This window comes from Neophocaena asiaeorientalis, unplaced genomic scaffold (assembly GCF_003031525.2).
Source record: "Neophocaena asiaeorientalis asiaeorientalis breed wild unplaced genomic scaffold, Neophocaena_asiaeorientalis_V1.1 scaffold110, whole genome shotgun sequence".
Lineage (NCBI taxonomy): Eukaryota > Metazoa > Chordata > Mammalia > Artiodactyla > Phocoenidae > Neophocaena > Neophocaena asiaeorientalis.
In genome coordinates, this window is record NW_020175053.1 from 6,781,503 (window position 1) to 6,800,506 (window position 19,004).

Here is a 19,004-nt window from a genome sequence, read left to right on the forward strand (position 1 = left end):
GTCTTTGTTGCTTTGCGCGGGCTTTCTTTAGTTGCAGCAAGCAGGGGCTACTCTTCGTCGTGGTGTGCGGGTTTCTCATTGCGGTGACTCCTCTTTGCAGTGGCTTCTCTTGTTGCGGAGCATGGGCTCTAGGTGTGCGGGCTTCAGTAGTTGTGGCTCACGGATTGTAGAGCACAGGCTCAGTAGTTGTGGCACACGGGCTTAGTTGCTCCACAGCATGTGGGATCTTCCCAGACCAGGGATCGAACCCGGTGTCCCCTACATTGGCAGGCGGATGAATTCTTAACCACTGCGCCACCAGGGGAGCCCTGGGGAGAGCTTTTTAATTATGAATTCAATTTATTTAATGGTTATAGGACTATCCAGATTGTCTTATTTCCTCTTCAGTGAGTTTTTGGTAGTTTGTGGTTTTCAAATAATTGAGCCATTTCTTCCCTAAGCTTTTGCATTCATGAGCATTGTGAAATAAAAACAGTTACACAGGCTGTCCTTTTGACGTGTCTGCATCATTCTTTGAGCATTTCCAAGTTCATCTTGTGCTCTCTGGAATCATCCTTGGAGGACCTGAACACTAGTTAAAGCTCATTGCTTTTATGCCCTTTCAATGGGCAGAGCTAAGACGCGTGTGTGTGTGTGTGTGCACGTGTGTGTGTGTGTGTATACATGTGCGATTTTTAATACTGATTTAGTTCCTTTAATGGCTATAGGCGTATTCACATCTCCTAGTTTTCTTGAGTCAGTTTTGGTAAGTCGTGTATCTAGGGCATTGCCCATGTAATCTAATCTAAATAATAGCTTTTGATTTTTTTGAAGCATTTGTATGTCTGTCATTGTGCTCTCCTTTTGTTTCCTGATATCATTTACGTACTCTTCCTTTTTTCTTGATCAGTCTCACTGGAGGTTTGCCTCTTTGATTCATCTTTATGAACTCCCAGCCACAGGGTTTTTATACATCTGGTAGCTCAGGCTTGTTGGTGCTCTTGCTCAGATCTTTTTTGGCTGCGTGATACATCAGTTTTTGAAAGAGACATGTTATGATCTCTCACTATGGATGTTGATTCATCCATTTTTCCTTGATACTCTCTAATTTTAGCTTTATCTTTCTTGAGATCGTGTTGTTAGGGACATAAGCCATTATAAGTATTATATCTTCCTGGTGAGTTGAACCTTTCAATCATTAATCGAACCTTTTTTACCCATAGTAGTTTTTGTTTGTTTTACTTAAAGTCTCCTTCTTTTCCAGTGGTAGCTGTAAAATGGTGTTCCCCTGACCCCTCCTCAGGCTTGATTAATTTGCTATAACAGCTCACAGAACTCAAGAAAGCTGTCTGCCCTCTAGATTACTGATTTATTGTCATGAGGAGACACATAAGGCGAGGTCCCCAGTGAAGGAGCTCTGTTCTTGGGGAGCTTGGTGCCCAGCACAGCGGCCTGCAGAATGGTCTGGTTCCGTGTCATGGAAGCTTTCCAAAAAGGCCAAAAAGCTGTCCTTTTGGGTTTTTATGGAGGCTTCATTACATAGGCATGATTGATTAAATCGGCCGTTGGTGATTGATTCAACCTCCACCCGCCCCTACCCACCCCTTCCCCAGAAATCAAGGGATGGGAACCAAAAGTTCCAACCCTCTGATCACAGGGTTGGTCCTCCTGGCAACCAGTTTCCAAAAGTCACTTCATCACAGAACAAAAGACTCCTGTATCACTCTCTGCACTTAAGAAATTCCAAGCATTTGTGAGCCAGGAACTGTGGGCGAAGACCAAATGTATATGAGAAGTGTATGTTGGTCATCTGAATGACCAAACATATGTTTCTTCTAAATCACACTGTCACATACTTCTGTGAAACTCCATTCTCTTTTCCTCTCTTTGCAGCATGAGTACTGTATACATTAGATCTCTTAGTGTTAAAAACCCAACACTACACAGTTGTAATTGCTTTACCATCCGCAGCCATTTCCTTTGCCCAGTGCAGCTTTGCTTCCACACACCTCTTTCACTGTCACTGGCACATACATTCCAGGTATATTACCTTTCCATATGTTATGGGCCCAGCACTACACTATAGATATATTATTTTATACAACTGCCTTTTAATTAAGTTGAGAGAATAAAGGAGGAAAAATATGCAGTTATACTGTCTTATAATTACATAATTGCCTTTTCTAGTGCTTTTTGGCTTTTTGTATGGATTCAGATTACTCTCTGAAGGTCACCTGCTTTTTGCTGCAGAGCTTCCTTTGGTGTTTCTTATCCTGGGAGTCAGAAAGCACAAGTTCTCTCAGGTTTTGTTTACCCGGGACAGTCTTCATTTTTGAAAGACAGCTTTGCTGGATGGAGAACTCTTGGTTGACAGCTTTTCCTTTGAGCACTTAGAATTCATTATCCCACCGCCTTCTGGCCTCTTGGCAGGAAATCTTACTGGGGTTCACAATAAGTATTGTGTCATTTTTTCTTGCTCTTTTTAAGGTTCCCGTCCTCTCTGACTTCCCGCTTTCTCCCTGTGCCATGTCTGTTCTTTGTATTTATCCTACTTGAAGTCCGTTGAGCTTCCTAGATGTGCAGGATTTTGCTTTGCAGCGAATGTGGGCGTTTTTGTCCGTTGTGTCTCCACATGGTTTTCCTGCATCTCCAAGGGCTCTGCTCATTTTCTTCATCCTTCCTCCCTCTGTTCGAGCAGGAACACTTTTATGTAAGTTTCTTGCCCTGCACACTCCTAATCACGTGGGTTACACAGATTTGACTCCAGTCAAGTGTGGCACAGACCCGAGGTGTGGCGTCTTCTGTGAGTTTTCCTAGATATCCCTACCCCACTGAGAGACCAGAACATCTCCTCCTTATGTCCCTGAGGAGAACCACACCCCTGCTTCAGCCCTCATGCCCAGCATTGGGCGTGTCTCCTACCCGCTTCAGGGCCTGCGCCTTCACCCCCTCTTGTCTCACACCAGCAGTTCTTCCTCCTCTGGTCCCAGTCGGCTTTGCACGAATTCACTGTGTGTCTCAGTTCCAGTGGACCGTCTCCCAAGGCTCATTTGAGATACATTCTGATGCTAAAAGGGCTGATACTCGTGACACCTGCATTTTATAATGGAGGGAATCTCACATGTAATGTGCTTAGGCACTTGAAAGCAAGAGCTTCTCCCCGGGCTCTCTGTCCCTGCTGTCTGCTCGTGGCCAGGTATGCTGAGCAACGTGTTGTCCTGACAGTGTGCCAGGTGGTCTCTCAGCCCCTCCCTGTGACCACAGGCAGACCCACCACCCTGGAAGGGGGTGCTTCAGGTCCATCTTGCCAACTCCTCTGCTGTCATGTTGGCCCAGGCCCGGGTGGGGAGTCAGGGCTCCTCTGGCTGGTGACCCACATATCTCTTCCTGTTGCAGGTCAGACATGTGTCGACATCAAGGACAACGTTGTGGATGAAGGGTTCTACTTCACCCCCAAAGGGGACGATCCGTGCCTGAGCTGCACCTGTCACAGAGGGGAGCCTGAGATGTGTGTAGCTGCCCTGTGCGAGCGGCCCCAGGGCTGCCAGCAGTACCGCAAGGACCCTAAGGAGTGCTGCAAGTTCATGTGCCTGGACCCAGGTGAGATGGCGAGCTCGGCCTTGCATGGGGCTGCGTGTTCACATGGCAGCTGTGACCAAGGGCTGTAGGCCTGTCTTCTCTCCTGGTTACACTCAGAACTGGCTTCCGTCGTGGTCCCCATTGGAGCTCTTCCTGTTTCTGAGTGTGGTGACGTGGAAGGTGATGACAGTTTCTGTTGCTTGCCATTATCAGTCTTTACTGTTAGAATCTTTAAGAAAAAGATTAAATATTACCCACAGTTTTGACATAAAACTCCTCCCCACTCGGTGGTGACTCACGGTGGACGCCAGGGGCCATGTGGTCTCTGGGTGACCCTCCTCCTTCCACTTCTGATAAAAGAGCAGCGGGTGGGACTGTCCTTTCAGCCCTTAGCACAGCAACTCACGCACCTGATTGTTCTCCACGCCAGAGCAGCTGGCATCTCCCTGTGAATTCACGACCTCAAGAGAAATGTAAATCAGAAGCATGAATTTCAATGTGAGCGACATGGGCTTGTGGGCCCCACAGCGGACGGCTTGGGCAGGACCTATGGAGGGAAGCTGGAGCCACATGTGAGGGCCACACACCGAGAGCCGTCCTGCTCCCCAGGGCCATCAGGGCAAGCCAGACAGCGTCAGGCTGGCTGAGGCTTGGCGGGCCGGGTGCTTTGGCGTGTATCCCAAACCTGTGTGGCTGGCTGTGGTGCATGCAGAGGCCATGTTTGCGAGGAGCCAGCAGGGGACATGGAGCTGGGGTGCGCTCAGGCCTCCCCATCCCAGAGGGTAGATGGTACCCGCTACTGAAGGGCACATGCCTGCAGATGTCTGACAAGCCAGTTGGGTGCCTGCCAGGTCTCCTGCGCCCCAGCCACATCACTCCAGCCTCCAGCTTACTCACCTTCCGTGGGAGTCAAATGCTGGCTTTCACAAGTCTCTTCACCAGGATTCCTGGTTCCATTTCTCAGGAGTTGACTTCTGCTGCCTTGACTCTCTGTCCAGGCTCTGTAAGAATGACCAAACATATACAAGCGTGACTCATCTGTGGGCATGCATGGCCCGTGGAGCCCACCCAGCTCTGAGGACTTCTCAGCAGACCACGGCCTTCAGGGCATCTGGGCAGGATCAGAGCTGCCACAGGCCTCTCTCCAGTGCAGCCAGAATAGCCCAGTCAAGGCCTCACCCTGCCCCACACTGTGGCCTTGCTTCTACAGCCTTCTGACTGCCTCCCAGGCCAAGCATCCTCTTCTGGGAACTGCCCACACTGCACCAAGGAAAGAGACACCAGGAAAATATCTCCTTCAACAAGGCTAGGACGTCTGCTCTCACCACCATGTTCGGGGTTGTATGGGAGGTCAAGGGCAATGTCAGAAAAGGCATCCAGACCAGAAGGGAAGAAATGAAATCATTTCTTGTTGTAGATGATGTGATTGTCTGCGTAGAAAATCCTAGAGGATCTACAAGAATGTTGCTAGAATTAATAAATGTGTTTAGTTTAGCAAGATCTCCAGATGCAAGGTCAATATGCAAAAATCCATTATGTTTATATATACTACCTGTAAAAAGTTGGAAATTGAAATTTTTAAGAAAAGTACCATTTATAGTAGCACCAAAAACCATGAAATACTTAGGTACAAATCTTACAAAATATGCACACCGTCTGTATGCTACAAATCGTTAAGACACTGATGAAAGAAATCAAGGGCATAAATAAAATAAAAGGTTCATGGATCAGAAGACTCGATATCACTAAGAGGTTAATTCTCCCCAAATTATCTATAGATTCTATACAGTACCAACCAAAATTCCAGCAGGGTTTTTTTATAGACATTAACAAGTTGATTCTAAAATTTATGTGGAAAGGCAAAGGAATTAGAATAGCCAAACCGGTTTTTAAAAAGAACAAAGTTGGAGGATTCATGGCACCAGATATAAAACTTACTATATAGTCATAGTAATCAAAACAGTGTGATTTTTTAGCACAAGAATAGACACATAGATCAGTGGAACAGAATAGAGAGTCTAGAAATAGTCTACACTTATGTGGTCAACTGCTGTTTAACAGAGGTACAAAGACAATTCAATGAAGAAAGGATAGTCTTTCAACAAATGGAGCTGGAACAATTGGACATCCATAAGCAAAACAAAAAATTAACCTTACACTACACTTCTTGCAAAATGGTCATACACCTATGTAAAACTTTAAATTATAAAATTTCTAGAAGAAAACATATGTTCTTTTATTTTTAATTTTGGGATATAGTTGATTTACAATGTTTTAGTTTCAGGTGTACAGCGAAGTGAATCAGTTAGACATATACATATATCCACTCTTTTTTTAGATTCTTTTCCCATATAGGTCATTACAGAGTATTGAGTAGAGTTCCCTGTGCTACACAGTAGCGTCTTATTAGTTATCTATTTTATATATAGAGTAGTGTGTGTATGTCAATCCCAATCTCCCAATTTATCTCTCCCCCCCAACATATGTTCTTTTAAAATTAAGTCTTTTAAAAGAAAACAGGAGAAAAATCTTTGTAACCTTGGGATATGCAACATTTTTAGATCAAAAGCATGGTCCACAAAAGAAACATTGATAAATTAGACTTCATCAAAATTGAAAACTTCTGCTCGTTGAAAGACCCTTAAAGAATTGAAAAGATAAACCACCAACAGAGAAACACAGATCGGACACAGGTCTTGTATTCAGAGTATATAAAGAACTCTCAAAACTCAATAATAAGAGAACAAACCACCCTGTTAAAAAATGGGCAGAGGCTCTAAAATGACACTTGACCAGAGCAGATGCACGAAGTCAGCCAAGCACCTGAAAAGATGTTCAACGGTCATTCAGCTCATTCAGGAAACAAATCGACGCTGAGCAACGGCCTCTCCTTCCGTCCTGCGCTGGTGCCCGGCCTTGGGGCCGAGAGGTGTGAGGTGCTGGCCGTGCACCAACCGGTAGCAGAGCCTGCATCAGGGACCAGGCACCCGCCTCCCGATTCCTGCTGAGCTTCGGCTCCACCTGCTTCCTCCACAGAGACTGGATGCTGTCGTTGGCACCAAGCCCAGTGGGGCGCCAAGCTCCTCGTGGTGGCCTGGGGAGGCCTGGGCAGGCTTAGGCATCAGACCAATGGTCAGGCCAGCAGCCTCCGGGGCCCCTTCCATTCAGCAGTGTCTGCTGCAGCATTATGTGTCTTCTGTCGGGGCCCAGGGCTGGCCAGGGACCTGCAGCCTGGACCACAGCAGGCAGCCCCACCTGGCACTGTCCGGGCCCCATGGAGGGACCTGCCATGTTGAGGGCCCCCGGGGGCCCCTGGCTGGCCTCTGCCCCCTGGGACAGTACTCTTTTCTTCATGTCTGACTGCTGGTACCTCTTCCTGGTGAGTACCGTGGATGACAGTCGGGGACCTTGGCCGTGTCCTTGGGCTTATTTTAGGACTGAGCAGGAATTAGTCATTGCAGAGGCCCGCTGCTTTAGTTACCCCCTGACCCTGGGGTTTCTGAGCTGGCCGCCAATTAACAGCAGCCCCGTGGGCTGACAGACCTCCTCCCGGACAGGGATGAAATGTTCCCTTGAGACCGGCATCAGAACAGCAGCTAATTAATGAGAGGATGTTTCCTTTCACACACTTACTCCAGTGTTATCAGCAGTAAATGCAGCTTTGGGGGAAGCTTTCTGGCCCCATGGGAGAAGGGCCAGTATGAGCCTGGCCATCCAATTGGCACCTGTGTTGGCTGTGAAGTGTCTCCTCAGGGCTGGCAGTTGGGGACTTGCCCAGGTGGCTGTTGCAGAAGTGGGAGTGGACACAGAGGCTCCCATGGCTCAGGTCACTCCTGCCCAGTGAAGCTCCCTGGCCTCCACGCTGCATCTGGAGGCAGGTGTTCCCAGATCCCCCTGGTTCCGATTCTGTGACTCGGCGGAAGTGGCAACCTCACGCAGGCGAGAGCCCTGGGAATGCCTGACACCGTTCTCTCCCTCTCTGCCTTGCACCAGCACCTCTCCTAGCAGCACCCAACAAGCCTGGTGTGTGCCGGGCAGGGCAGGTCAGACCCTGAGCTAGTGGCCAGTGGGATGTTGAGTTGCATCCCCGGCCTCTGCCTACCAGGTGCCAGAAGTGCCTCCCCCGCCTGCTGTTGGGGACCGCCAAAGGTATCACCAGAAGCTGCCAGTGTCCCCGGGGGTGCAGAGTCACCCTGGTGACACCCCTGGACATGTGCGGTCAGAGGCACAGGGCCCTTAGCAGAGTGCCCTGCAGCTGCAGCCTCCACAAGCAGAAGACTTTGGGACGCTTGGCTGGTGGGGCGGGGTTGGTGCTCACCACGGAGCTGCTGCCCAGGCCCTAGGCCCCCACCACTTCTGCCCCAAGACATCTGGGTGCAGGCCGGACTCTGGCCCCCCGAGGAAGCTGCTGCGGGACCCTGGGCCTCCACCATGGAGCTGGTCCAGAGCAGGCCCTGCCCAGCCTTACTCGGGCGGGCGCTATGACCCGATGGGGAGAGGAGCGTGAGTTGGCGGCGGGGTTCCCGTGTGAACACTTTCTCCCTGGGTGACCCCTCTCCATCCTGCGAGACCGTGAGTGCGCAGTTGAGTCCCTGGCGGTGGCCCCCAGGCTCCCCACCCACAGAGAGGGTGGGCACGGGGAGGTCAGGAATCAGAATAGCCAATGCGTGTATCTTTAACTGAATCACTGTGCTGTACACCTGAAACTAACACAACATTGTTAATCAACTATACTCCAATATAAAATAAAAAGGTAAAAAAAAAGAATCAGAACAGACACTGACAGGGCTGAGGGTAGACAGGGGCTGTAAACAGGGACTCTGGGGTCCAGGGGAAGCTGCACCTGCATCCTCTCCGGATCACCTGTGGGGTCCAGGTGACCCCAGCCTCCACATGTGAGCACTGCTGGGTGCAGGGGAGGGGCAGAGAGCTCTGGGCCCCCCGTAGGACTGAAGCCAAGCTCTGAACTCAGGCCACTGACACAGCCCTGCTGACCTCAGCTCCCCTGCATCAGGGAGGACCTGGGTGCTGCGGCCGGATGCACAGTCCTGCTCAGCACCCCGTCCAGCCCTGAGTGGCTTCCGGGGCTCAACCCCAGCAATGGGGGCGGGTGGGGAATGGGGTAGCGACAGAGCCTTCAGGAGGGGCTGAGGCCGGGCTGCGGTATCCCAGTGGCTGTGTGTGGGGCCTGGCACTAGGAGGGGTCAGGAGGTACACTGCCTGGGGGGCCAACCCCCATCCTGAGAGCAGCTCTCCCCGTCCGCACAGACGGCAGCAGCCTGCTGGACTCCATGGCCAGCGGGATGCGTCTGATTGTGAGCTGCGTGTCCTCCTTCCTCATTCTGTCACTGCTGCTCTTCATGGTCCATCGGCTGCGCCAGAGGCGCCGGGAGCGCATTGAGTCCCTGATTGGAGCAAACCGTGAGTGCCCAGCCCTGCCGCCCACAGTGGCTCGGCGGCAGTCCCAGGGCAGGGAGGAGGAAGACAGGGCTGCCCGGCAGCTGTGCCCTGCCTGCTCCTGCTCCCACTCCCAGGCTGAGCCACACGAGTGTGGTGGGAGGGACGCCAGTTCTGGCCCCTCAGGGTGTGTGGGCACCTGCCGGGGCAGCCTGCCCGCTAAAGACGTTGGACACCCGTGACTGGTGGCAGCTTAGGGAGCATGGTCCACCCTCCTCAGCCCACGTTCTCTGCCACAGCTTGTGCTGGCGTAGAGTTTCTGAGATTCCCCCTTGTCTCAGTGAGCAAGCCAGGAGGCTTCCTAGTCCCTGTGGGGAGGGGGGCTGAGGATCATGGTGACAAGGGACCACAGCTGCTGTGTTAGGGCCCCAGGGCCTCCGAGGGCACACGTGTCAGGTCTGAAGGCCCCGCATCACGGTGAGCCCTCCTGGAGATGGAGCTGCAGGGTGGGCAGCATACCAAGGCCATCGCAGGTCATGCCCAGATGCGCTGAGAGCCCGGGTTCAGCCGGGCACAGGCGTGTGACTGTCGGAGTGCGGGGTGCCCTGGGCCTGGACGTGGCAGGTCCAGCCCAGGAGTGATGGCTCCGGGCTTGTTTCTCTCTCCGACTGCCCAGTGCACCACTTCAACCTCGGCCGAAGGATCCCTGGCTTTGATTATGGCCCAGATGGGTTCGGCACAGGCCTCACACCGCTGCACCTCTCCGACGATGGGGAAGGCGGTACTTTCCATTTCCATGACCCTCCGCCTCCCTACACCGCGTACAAGTACCCGGACATCGACCAACCCGATGACCCGCCGCCACCGTACGAGGCCTCCATCAACCCGGACAGCATGTTCTACGACCCTGCAGGTGACCCCCAGGGCAAGGGAGCCATGGGTCACAACCAGCTGGCATGCGGGCCAAGGCCCTGTGGCCCCCCAACTTCTGCCCGGCCTTCTGCTTTTGCTTTGGTTTTCCCTTTAAGATGGTCCCACCGTCTGGGGTGGGCACACTCTTCCCAGGGTCGCAGATGGCCACTGGCAGTGGTCTCCCTGCCCCTGCCTCCCTCCCGGGAACTCCTGTTAGTGAGCACCCCTCGGGGCCCCCTCAGCAGGGCCCTGTGGGGAGTGGGGTGCCCGGACGCTGGGCTGTCAGGCATGGTGCACATGTGGTGAGCTGAGGAGACACCCCCTCGGCATGCCCTCCTGTCCAGCGGCCACTTGAGTCTGTTGTTCATCTGATACTATGGAAAATCATTCCTCACAGGTGAAGCAGAAAGAACAGCAGGTGTCCTGCCCATGGCCTGGCCTGTCCCTGGTGTGCACGCAGGTGTCCCATCCCGATTCCCTGTGTGTTACACACACATGCACACGTAACACAGCAGGCTGGGCTTTGCAAGGCTGGCACTGCTGTGTTCTTGGTCTGTTCCTGTCAGTCCCGTCCTTTGTGGTCTGCACCGGCAGGAAAGCCTTGGATTTGACCTCTGTCCTTGGGACACTGATTGTCACAATATGCTGTCCAGGGGGCCAGGGTGGGTAGAACAAGGGATGCTTCTGGGAGTGCGAGTCCCAGATGCCTCCGTAGACCAGGCTGCAGGGGAGCAAATGCTCCCCGGGGCAGGATGGCAGGACTGCTGGGCTGTGGGTGTCGGCCAGGGGAACGGCGGTGCTGGGTCCCTGAGCCCCGAGCTTTCAGAGAGCACCTGCAGGAATAAGGAGGGGCTGCCACCAGGTCTCCCTCAGACCAGGGTGTTCTGCAGACCCCCAGACAATTGGCTGGGCTGCCTGCTCTGGTCCATCTCCCGCACTTGCCCCCGTGTTCCAGCCCATGTCTAATGCATGTGAGCCCTGCCTGGACCCCCAGAGTCTGAGAGGGTTTCCCCTCCCCTCCCTTTGATCTGCTGACTCAGTCAAAGCGTGTCCCCTACGCACACATCATGCTTTGCTCACGGCTGTACCCCTGCTCCAGCCCCACACAGCCCACTTGCATGGCGAAGGTGCAGGGTGAGCACGGTGGAGCCCCGTGGGGCAGGCTTTTGCCTGCCCGGCGGTGTTGGTGGGAGCAGGCAAGCAGGAAGAGCATACCCCGAGCCAGGACCACCCCCTGCTGACCTCCATCTCCTCCCGCAGATGATGACGCCTTTGAGCCAGCAGAGGCCGCCCAACTGACCACAGGGGATGGTGGTGGTGAGGGTGCAGCGCCCCGGCGCCTGGAGCAGCCCCTGCCCACCCCCAGGGCCTCTCTGGCCGAACTGGAAGACTCAGCCGACAGCAGCAGTGTCCTCCTCGTGCCCCCTGACCCTGCCCAGAGTGGCAGTGCCCTGGCCACAGAGGCGCTGCCGGGGGGCGGCCGCCACAGCCGAAGTTCCCTCAATACCGTGGTGTAGAGGACGGCGGGCCCGAGGCCCAAATGGGCAGGGGAGCACCTGTTTGCCGTTGAGAAAAACGCTGATCCCCTTGGGAGACTTGAGGGGCCCCTGAGTGAGCCTGGACCCAGCTGCACAGCCACACCCCTGACGGCGGGCACACAGACACCACGCCAGCCCCCAGGGTGCCAGCACCTGCCCGAGGGTCTTTGGGGGCTTCAAACACATGCATAGCTTTGGGTCACTGTCTTTTTCTTTTTAAACGGCAGAAGGATGACAGAGTTGGTGAGACCACACGTGTCAGGAGCAGGGAACAAAGAAGGCGCCATACGCTCTAGTGGGGCTGGACACTCCAGCTCTGATGGACTTGCTTGCTGCCACTCACCCTCCAGAGGAGCCCGGGCTGCCACGCACGCCTAGCTAGCCGCCGCTCGAGAAGGCGCGCCCGGGTGGCGGGTGTCTGAGGACTGTCAGTGCAGTCGGGGCAGATGGCCTTGGAGGTTGCCGCAAGGGCTGCTCTGGGGGTGGTCCCCCAGGTCCAGTTGTGAACATCCAGCTGTGGGGGCTGGGGGCTGGCCTGGTGCCCGAGGTGCCCAAGGCCCTGAGGAGGGCAGCTGGGAAGGAGGCTGGACTCTGTACTGTCTTTCCAGCTGGGCTCCGTGAAGCTCAGTTGCACACCAGGAGGCCTCGGCCCCACCCCAACCATTCTCTCCCCGGCATCACAATGCGTGACCCGCCCTGGGCAGCTCTGGGGTCGGGCTGGGGCCTTTAGTCACGCATGAGTGTCCTGGCCCTGGATCCTCCACTGGGGCTGGCTCCTGGCTGCTGCCCTCTGGAGCCCCCACTCCTGCTGAATTTGCCCCTGGACCTGGCCTGACCCCACCCCACCTTGTTTGTGCCATAAGGGTTGTGTCTTTGGGGGGAGGAGGGATGGCTGAAATTCACATCCTGGGCTGTCCATCTCCCAGAAATCCACTTCCTGCCCACCACCGCCACCACTGGAGCTATGTGCCCAGTGGCCGCATGCCACCTTCCTGTCCCCAGCAGCAAGGTGCTGGGTGTCCTACTCTGGGGGGCCTTTGACTGAGGGTCACTGTTGCCTGTTTCTGGGCAGTGGTCTTGTCTCCTGACATGGGGTTTTTAGCATTTCTGAGGTTTGGAGGTTAAGCGGGTTTTGTGCGATTTTTAGCACATTCATATCTTTTCTACGTTGAATGTCTGGATCTTTTCTTTGTTGTGTGCATGTGTATCTGTGTGCGTATGTGTGTGTATGTGTCTAAGTGTTTGCAGGTGGTGGCGGTACATGGGGACTCAGGCCTGGGGCTCCCCTTTCCAGGGCCAGCCATGGCGTGCTGGGCGGCCCCAAGGCGTGGCCCTCAGCTGAGAGCAGGGAGCCCTTCCCTGGCCCCTCGTGCCCTCCCAGACCAGCAGTGAGCGGGGGATGACTTGAAGTGGGTGCTCTGTGGTGACAGCCCTCGCTGGCACAGTCTATTTCTGGACACGTTCTCACAGTCTCCCGTTGGGGACCGTTTTGTTCTTCCCAGGGCAGCATGAGCTTCTCAAGTTGCCCACAGACTGGGGCTCGGCCCACAGGAGCCAGAATGCTGCAGGTAGCCCCACGCGGGCAGGCTGCGTGCCGAGCAGGCCTGCACTCCCCCTGCCAAGGACTGGGACTGGAGAGTGGCTGCACTGGCTGCTGAAGACAAAGCAGAAAGCGTGTCCTGCCTCCACTGTGTTCTGGGCACTGAGCAGCTGTCACAGGCCTTGTCGGTGCTAGGTGAGGGTCCTGAGCACTCCTGCTTTGGAGTGGGCTCCCCCATGGAGCCCCAGAGGATCCTGCCCCCAACAGCTCAGGGTCCCTCCCAACCCCCGTGTCTCTGGCCCAGGCCTCAGACCCGTGTGTACAGGGCAGGGCTCCCAGGCCCAGAGCAGGCTCTGGGGGCCACAGATGGGGGCCTGCTTCTGGACAGGCCAGGGCTCCGGGGTTGCTCAGCCCACGTGCAGCACTGTTTCAGGCCTTGCCTGCTGCCGGCAGTGTCCGCAGGAGCTAGTGCCCCAGGGGCTGAGCTCCACTGGGGGTGGGGGTGGGGGAGCAAGGGGAGAGGTGGGGTCGGCCTTCTGCCTAGGCCAACCGTCATGAGATCTGGTTGTGCTCCATGGTCCGACGAATCCCAACCAGCCCTGGCTGAGACTCTTGTGCTCCTGTGAGAGCTGCTGACCTGCTTGGTGGGGGTGGGTGTCTATACGCCATTGTCTCAAGGCCTATTTATGTTTTCCTTTCACTAAGGGTTTTTAGTTTGGGTTTATTTTGGTTGGGTTGGCACTAATTCTTAAGATGCTGTGAGAACCGTTTCATCCGAATGCCAAATAAATTTGTGTTCTGGAAGAAGTGTGGTCCATCCTCGGTGCGGCCCCAGCTGGAACAGGAGGCTCCAGCCAAGTTGGGGCCGAGGGACAGGTGCAGAGGTGGCTGTGTGGAGGAGTTGGGCCACCTCTGGAAGCCAGGGCAGGCGTGGGGTTCTGAGACACCTATCCCTTCCGTTCTGTGGTCGTGGTCTTTTCAATAATTTCTCAGTTCCTGATGTGAGGAAAGAGGGCGCCCAGGGGACTCAGCCTCGGTTGGGTCCTCGCGCTGGGCGGGCAAGGGGTTGGTTTAGGAAAGACACTGGTGCGGCCCCTGGGGGCTTGGGGAGGCGGCCCTCGGGCCTGAACGCCTGCGGGGCGGCGGGCGGTCCGGGCAGCACCGCGGACAGCGCCTTGGTGGGGGGCGGGAGGTTGGGACGCGGCCCTCGCGCTTGGGAAGGCGCGTCCGCCGAGCGCATTCCGGTGCGTCGTCTTCTCTCCTGGCCACTCGCGGGGCGGGGAAATCGGAACCCCGCTTTCCAAGAGAGCGATTGGGGCTCGGGCCACAGCCTGGGATCCGCTGGGCCCCGGGACCTCCGAAACTGCTGCGGAAGCCTGGGTCCCACCGGGGCGGAGCGGAGGAAGCAGTGGCTTCCCAGACCCTTTGGTCTGCAGGGGTGCGCTGGTAGGAAAGAGGCTGTGGTCTTGGGGCGTCCTCCCCACCCCAGGCCCCCAAGTCAAGGCACTGGAATCCAAGGTGCCATTTCCCTCGAACTTCGTCCTTTCTGGTGGCCTTGTCATGTCACTTCTGGTCTCCAGACTCTATTTCCTCGTCTGTAAATGGGCATAATAATAGCATCCCCCCACCCAGGAATAGTTGGGGTGTGGGGGGGTCCGTGAAAGCGTGCAGCTTGGGTCGACGCCCGCGTTTGTTGCTGGCAGCCGTCCCTGCCCCGGGATCAGAGCGAGTGCCTGGCGAGCTCCAGCTGTCTCCCCACTGGAGGCACCGCCCCTCCGACCCTCCCCGCGCCTGGAGCCCCCAGGACTCAGCCACGCCCCTAACACCCCGCTGGTAAATTCCCTCGCTGGTTTCCACTTACTGCTGCACCATGCGGTCCCTGGGCTTGGTGCTCGCCTTCCTCGCCGTTCCGCTGGTGGTGCGCGCCAACTCGAGGGTGAACGCAGGACCCTGCCTTTCTGCTCTGCCTTACCCTCCCCGGACGCTCCCTCTTCTCCGCTTTAGGCCCTGCCCCTAGTGGGGGGGTGCGACTTTTGGGGAGGAGAGGTTGGAATTGGGGTGACAGGAGAATAGGGTCTGCTTGGCATCCACTGGCCAAAGCCCTGTGCTCCCACCCTTGGACCCCGGCTGGGATGGTGCTCAGGGCCCAGATGGCCTGCGTCAGCCCAGTCCCCTCCCACTGTCTGCAGGTGCCTGGTGCTACGACTCCCAGGACCCAAATTGTGGTGAGGACAGAGTGTTGTGTGAGGCTGTGTGGCATTGGTCTGTGTCCTGTGTCCACTGCACTGATGTGGTCTCTGCGGGTTTTCTGTCTGTAGTCCTTGGTCGCAGCGATTGGGAGCCCACAGTGTGTGTATGACTGTCCCCCTCTGTGTGTGTCCGGATCTGTGGCTGCTGTGCTCTCCAGTCCTTCTGTGTATGCCAAGCTGCTCACATCAGGCGGGACCCATAAGTGTGCCATGTGGCCAGCCCACATGTGAGCAGGTCGTGGAGGTCCCCAAAGTTGGCATGTGGCCGGGTGCCAGGAGACTCCCAGGCCCCTTCCCTGTGGAGCAGCTGCCTGCAGGGGCTGTACCTGTGATGGTGTTGCAAACACTATGTCCAGGCCAGGTTTGGGGGGGTGGCAGTTGTGACCTGTCAGGTGGATGCTCTTCCCTGGGTGTGGGGAGGTGGGAGGGCCACCTTTGTGCACCCCCATGTCTCAGCCCCCCAAGAGACCTAGACCTGTTCCCCCAGGCCCCACCTACTGGAAGGAGATGGCCCCAACCTGTGGGGGCCCAGGCCAGTCCCCCATAAACATCGACCTTCACCGGGTCCAGCGGGACCCTACCCTTGGACCCTTCATCTTCCAAGGCTATGACTCAGCACCTCCAGGCCTGTGGACGCTGGAGAATCATGGTCATACAGGTCAGCACCCTGGGTCAGGCTCCCCCTCCCACAGACAGGGACAGCAACCCCCTGCACAAGGATCAGGATCCCCACACAGGAGATGAGACACCCTACAGAGACCAAGGACCCCCTCCCACAAGGGTCAGGAACCCCTACAGATGGATTAAGAGCTTCTACATAAGGATGGGAACGCCCCCACAGGAATCAAAATCTCCATAAATGGCACAGGAAGCTCCACACACACAGTGGTCAAGACATCCCCCAGTGGAGGTCTGGAACCCCCACATAGAGGTGCCAGGAACCTACCAGTAGCAATCAGCCATTGTCCCTGAGGACCAGAAGTCAGGGCGTACCCAGAGGTCAGAACTCCTGGAGTCAACCCCCAACAATCCCATAGATGAGGTGGATCAGGACCCCCGCCACGGGAGGCTGCCTTCTCCCCTCCGTGCAGGGTCAGGGTTTTCCACTGCAGTCTGTGGAGCCCCACTTGGCCGGCCAGCAGAGGGGCCTGGACACCCAGGGTGTCATAGTTCCAAAGAGGCCCAGCCAGGGCGCAGACTGGCCTGAGGGGGTACCTTTGCTCGCACCTTGTGCCCTAATGGCACGAGGGCAGCTGAGTGGGGGAAAGAGAGGGTGTCATTTGTTCCCTCCCCCTCAGTGTTCCGCACGGACACTGGCCTGCAGAGCCTGCTGGAGATGCAGGGCGCCAGGCTGCCACCACCAGCCTAGCGTGCCCTGCAGCTGCAGTTCCACTGGCGGGGTCCCCGGGCAAGCAGGCTCAGAGCACAGCCTGGACGGGCAGCACCGCCCCATGGAGATGGGCCTGGTCATAGGGAGGGGTGGTGGGAGTGCCCCATGGAGGCCAGGGCAGCCTGGTGGGAGTAGCTGGGTACCTCCCGTAGTCTGTGTCTCCCCAGATGCACGTGGTCCATATGAACACCCGGTACCAGAGCATAGGGGAAGCCCGAGGTCACCCTGATGGTCTGGCAGTGCTGGCCCTGCTCTTGACGGTGAGGGAGGGGCCGTGTGCCTCCTGCAGGGAGGGGGGCTGCTATGTGACAGCCTGCTTTTAAGAAAGGGGGTCCATAGGGGTCTGTAGAGGGGACAGGTGGCCTGTGTAATCTTGGGTGGGCATTGGGGCCCCTAGAGGCTTTATAGGATGAATGGGTTCTGTGGGGGGGTGTGGCCAGTGAGAAGTCGTGGACCTGCAGGGTCAGTGGGGGTGGCCCTCCCCCCAGCAAACCCCCTTCACCTCTCTTCCCACTTAGTCTACCCTACACCCCCCTCAGTGTTCCCCCCTTTTAAGACCCCCGCTCGAGCCCCTCTCACTTGGAGCCCCGTTCCCAGGATCAGGATTCTGACAACGCTCGGCTGTCTGTCCGGCCTGAAGAACGTGTCTGCGCGCGCGGTGAGGGACGCGGTTCCCCGCGGCGGGGGCGGGGCGACCGGACACCGGGAGATTGGTTCCAACCCGCCGCCGTCTCTCCCAGGGGCCTCCGTGAACCTGGCGTCCACCTTCCCGCTGGCCTCTCGCGCTTCTACCGCTACGCGGGGTCGCTGACCACGCGGTGCTGCGAGCCCGTGGTGCTCTGGACGGTCTTCGAGGACACGGTCCCCATCGGGAGCGCTCAGGTACAGCCCGCGCCCCCCTACCCCCAGCCGCCCTGCCCTCCCGTGCGCCGAGGTGTACGCAGGGTTGTAGCTTCCCCCAGCGCCTTGGTCCGCGCGGCAGCCCCCACCCCAGCCCGAGGCACGGGGCTCTCCTGGGCCTGGGGCTCAGCCTGTGGCTCTGGCAGGGGCCCTAGGATGTAGACACGACCACCTTCCCGCAATAAACGACTCACAGAGTGACCTTGGCCTCCTATGGCTGGGGGGAGGGGGGCGGCCTGGGCGCACCGCAGCTCCTACGGAGGCCTCCTGTGCCACCCTTCCCGACCCCACCACAGCCAGTCCCAGACCCCATCCAGAACCCCAGACCTCCCCAGATCCCCCTCGGGGAGAAGGCACCCCCACTCCCATCCTACACGTTATGCCTGAATCCTCCGATGAGATGGAGAAACTCCACCTGCTAAAGCCTAAAATTACTATTTTATTTTACAAACGAGCTGGCTGACCACCCCAGACACTGTGTGGTTTAGTGATGCCTCTAGCTGCCATTTCCCAGAGGCCAGGAGGTGAGAAGCTGCTGGATCCCAGCTCTGCAGCACAGAGTGGTGGGTCCTGGTGACAGGGACAGTGAGTGAAGGGCTGTCTGTAACAGGTGAGACCCGACCCAGGCAACACTCCGGGAAGATGGGCTGTGGAGTCTGATGTAGGTTGACACTGGAGAGACACTGCTGTCGGGTGACTGCCTGCCGTGACGCTACTTAAGGTAAGTGGCTTTCGTGTCACTGTCAAAGCAAAGCTGAGAGTCCAGGGGGCACTGACCAGATGCGCTCTGTCCAGGCAACGCTGTCCAGTAGAGGGTGGGCCCGACTGTCAGGGGAGTGAAGCTGGCTAGAGTTAGGCTGCTGTCCAGGGCCCACGGACAGCACATCCAAGTGACACTGTCCTGAGTGAACCTGTGTCCAGGTGACAGTGTCCCAGCAGCCCACGTGTCCCCGGTGTCTGTCACTTGGTGTGTGGGTCACACTCTCCACCCCAGTGCATGAAGGTCCGACCTCCTCCCTTGAGACCCTTCAAGAAAATACACTTGCAACCACCTCCCCCAGACAGAGGAGACCTTGGGCTCTCCCGCTGCGCTCACTCCCGGAAGCTGACATACCCCTGGCCCGAGCCTTACCCCGCCGGGACTCCGGCTCCAGCTGCTTGGAGCCAGCCGTACTCCCCAGCCCCTTCCGATACCAGAGCGCTAGCCAGCGGCGTCGGAGGACCCTTCTCGCTCCAAGCCCCGCTCCAGGAGCTACCTGGCCGGTCCCAGGTAGCAAAGCCCCGCGGCCGGCGGCGGCGCGCCAGGCCCTCGCCCCGGGCTCCCTCCCCCTGTGCTTAAGCCCCGCTGCCCTGTGGGGCCCCCGGCGGCGTCTTCTTGAGGTTCTTCCGGGCCGGGGCCCAGCTAGCGCCGCCGTCGGCCGGGCTGTCCGAGGCGTTGTCGGTGGGCCTCGCGCCCGCGGCCAGGGCGTTCACGGTGCCCAGCGCCCGCAGCAGGGCCAGGCCGCGGAGGCCGCGGGGCT

At 57.0% G+C, this 19,004-nt stretch overlaps 2 protein-coding genes across 3 annotated transcripts in view; both read left to right on the plus strand.

Annotated features, from left to right (window-relative positions):
* DGCR2 (DiGeorge syndrome critical region gene 2) overlaps positions 1 to 13,431 on the plus strand; it is a 72,903-nt gene extending 59,472 nt beyond the window's left edge. Inside the window, exons 7-10 of one of the 2 annotated variants that reach the window (XM_024763834.1) lie at positions 3,376 to 3,579; positions 8,809 to 8,979; positions 9,632 to 9,868; positions 11,128 to 13,431. In XM_024763834.1, the coding sequence (XP_024619602.1) occupies positions 3,376 to 3,579; positions 8,809 to 8,979; positions 9,632 to 9,868; positions 11,128 to 11,384 (869 nt within the window). In that variant the 3' untranslated portion in view covers positions 11,385 to 13,431. The remainder of the gene's footprint in view (positions 1 to 3,375; positions 3,580 to 8,808; positions 8,980 to 9,631; positions 9,869 to 11,127) is intronic. The other variant, XM_024763835.1, reaches the window with a different exon arrangement.
* A 525-nt stretch (positions 13,432 to 13,956) lies between these two features.
* LOC112412240 (carbonic anhydrase 15-like) lies at positions 13,957 to 18,892 on the plus strand. The gene is made up of 6 exons (XM_024763836.1): positions 13,957 to 15,170; positions 15,682 to 15,852; positions 16,752 to 16,844; positions 17,182 to 17,466; positions 18,095 to 18,205; positions 18,546 to 18,892. Exons 2-5 carry the CDS (start codon positions 15,802 to 15,804, stop codon positions 18,152 to 18,154), a joined length of 489 nt encoding a protein of 162 aa, XP_024619604.1. The 5' UTR covers positions 13,957 to 15,170; positions 15,682 to 15,801; the 3' UTR covers positions 18,155 to 18,205; positions 18,546 to 18,892.
* Positions 18,893 to 19,004: the final 112 nt, after the last annotated feature.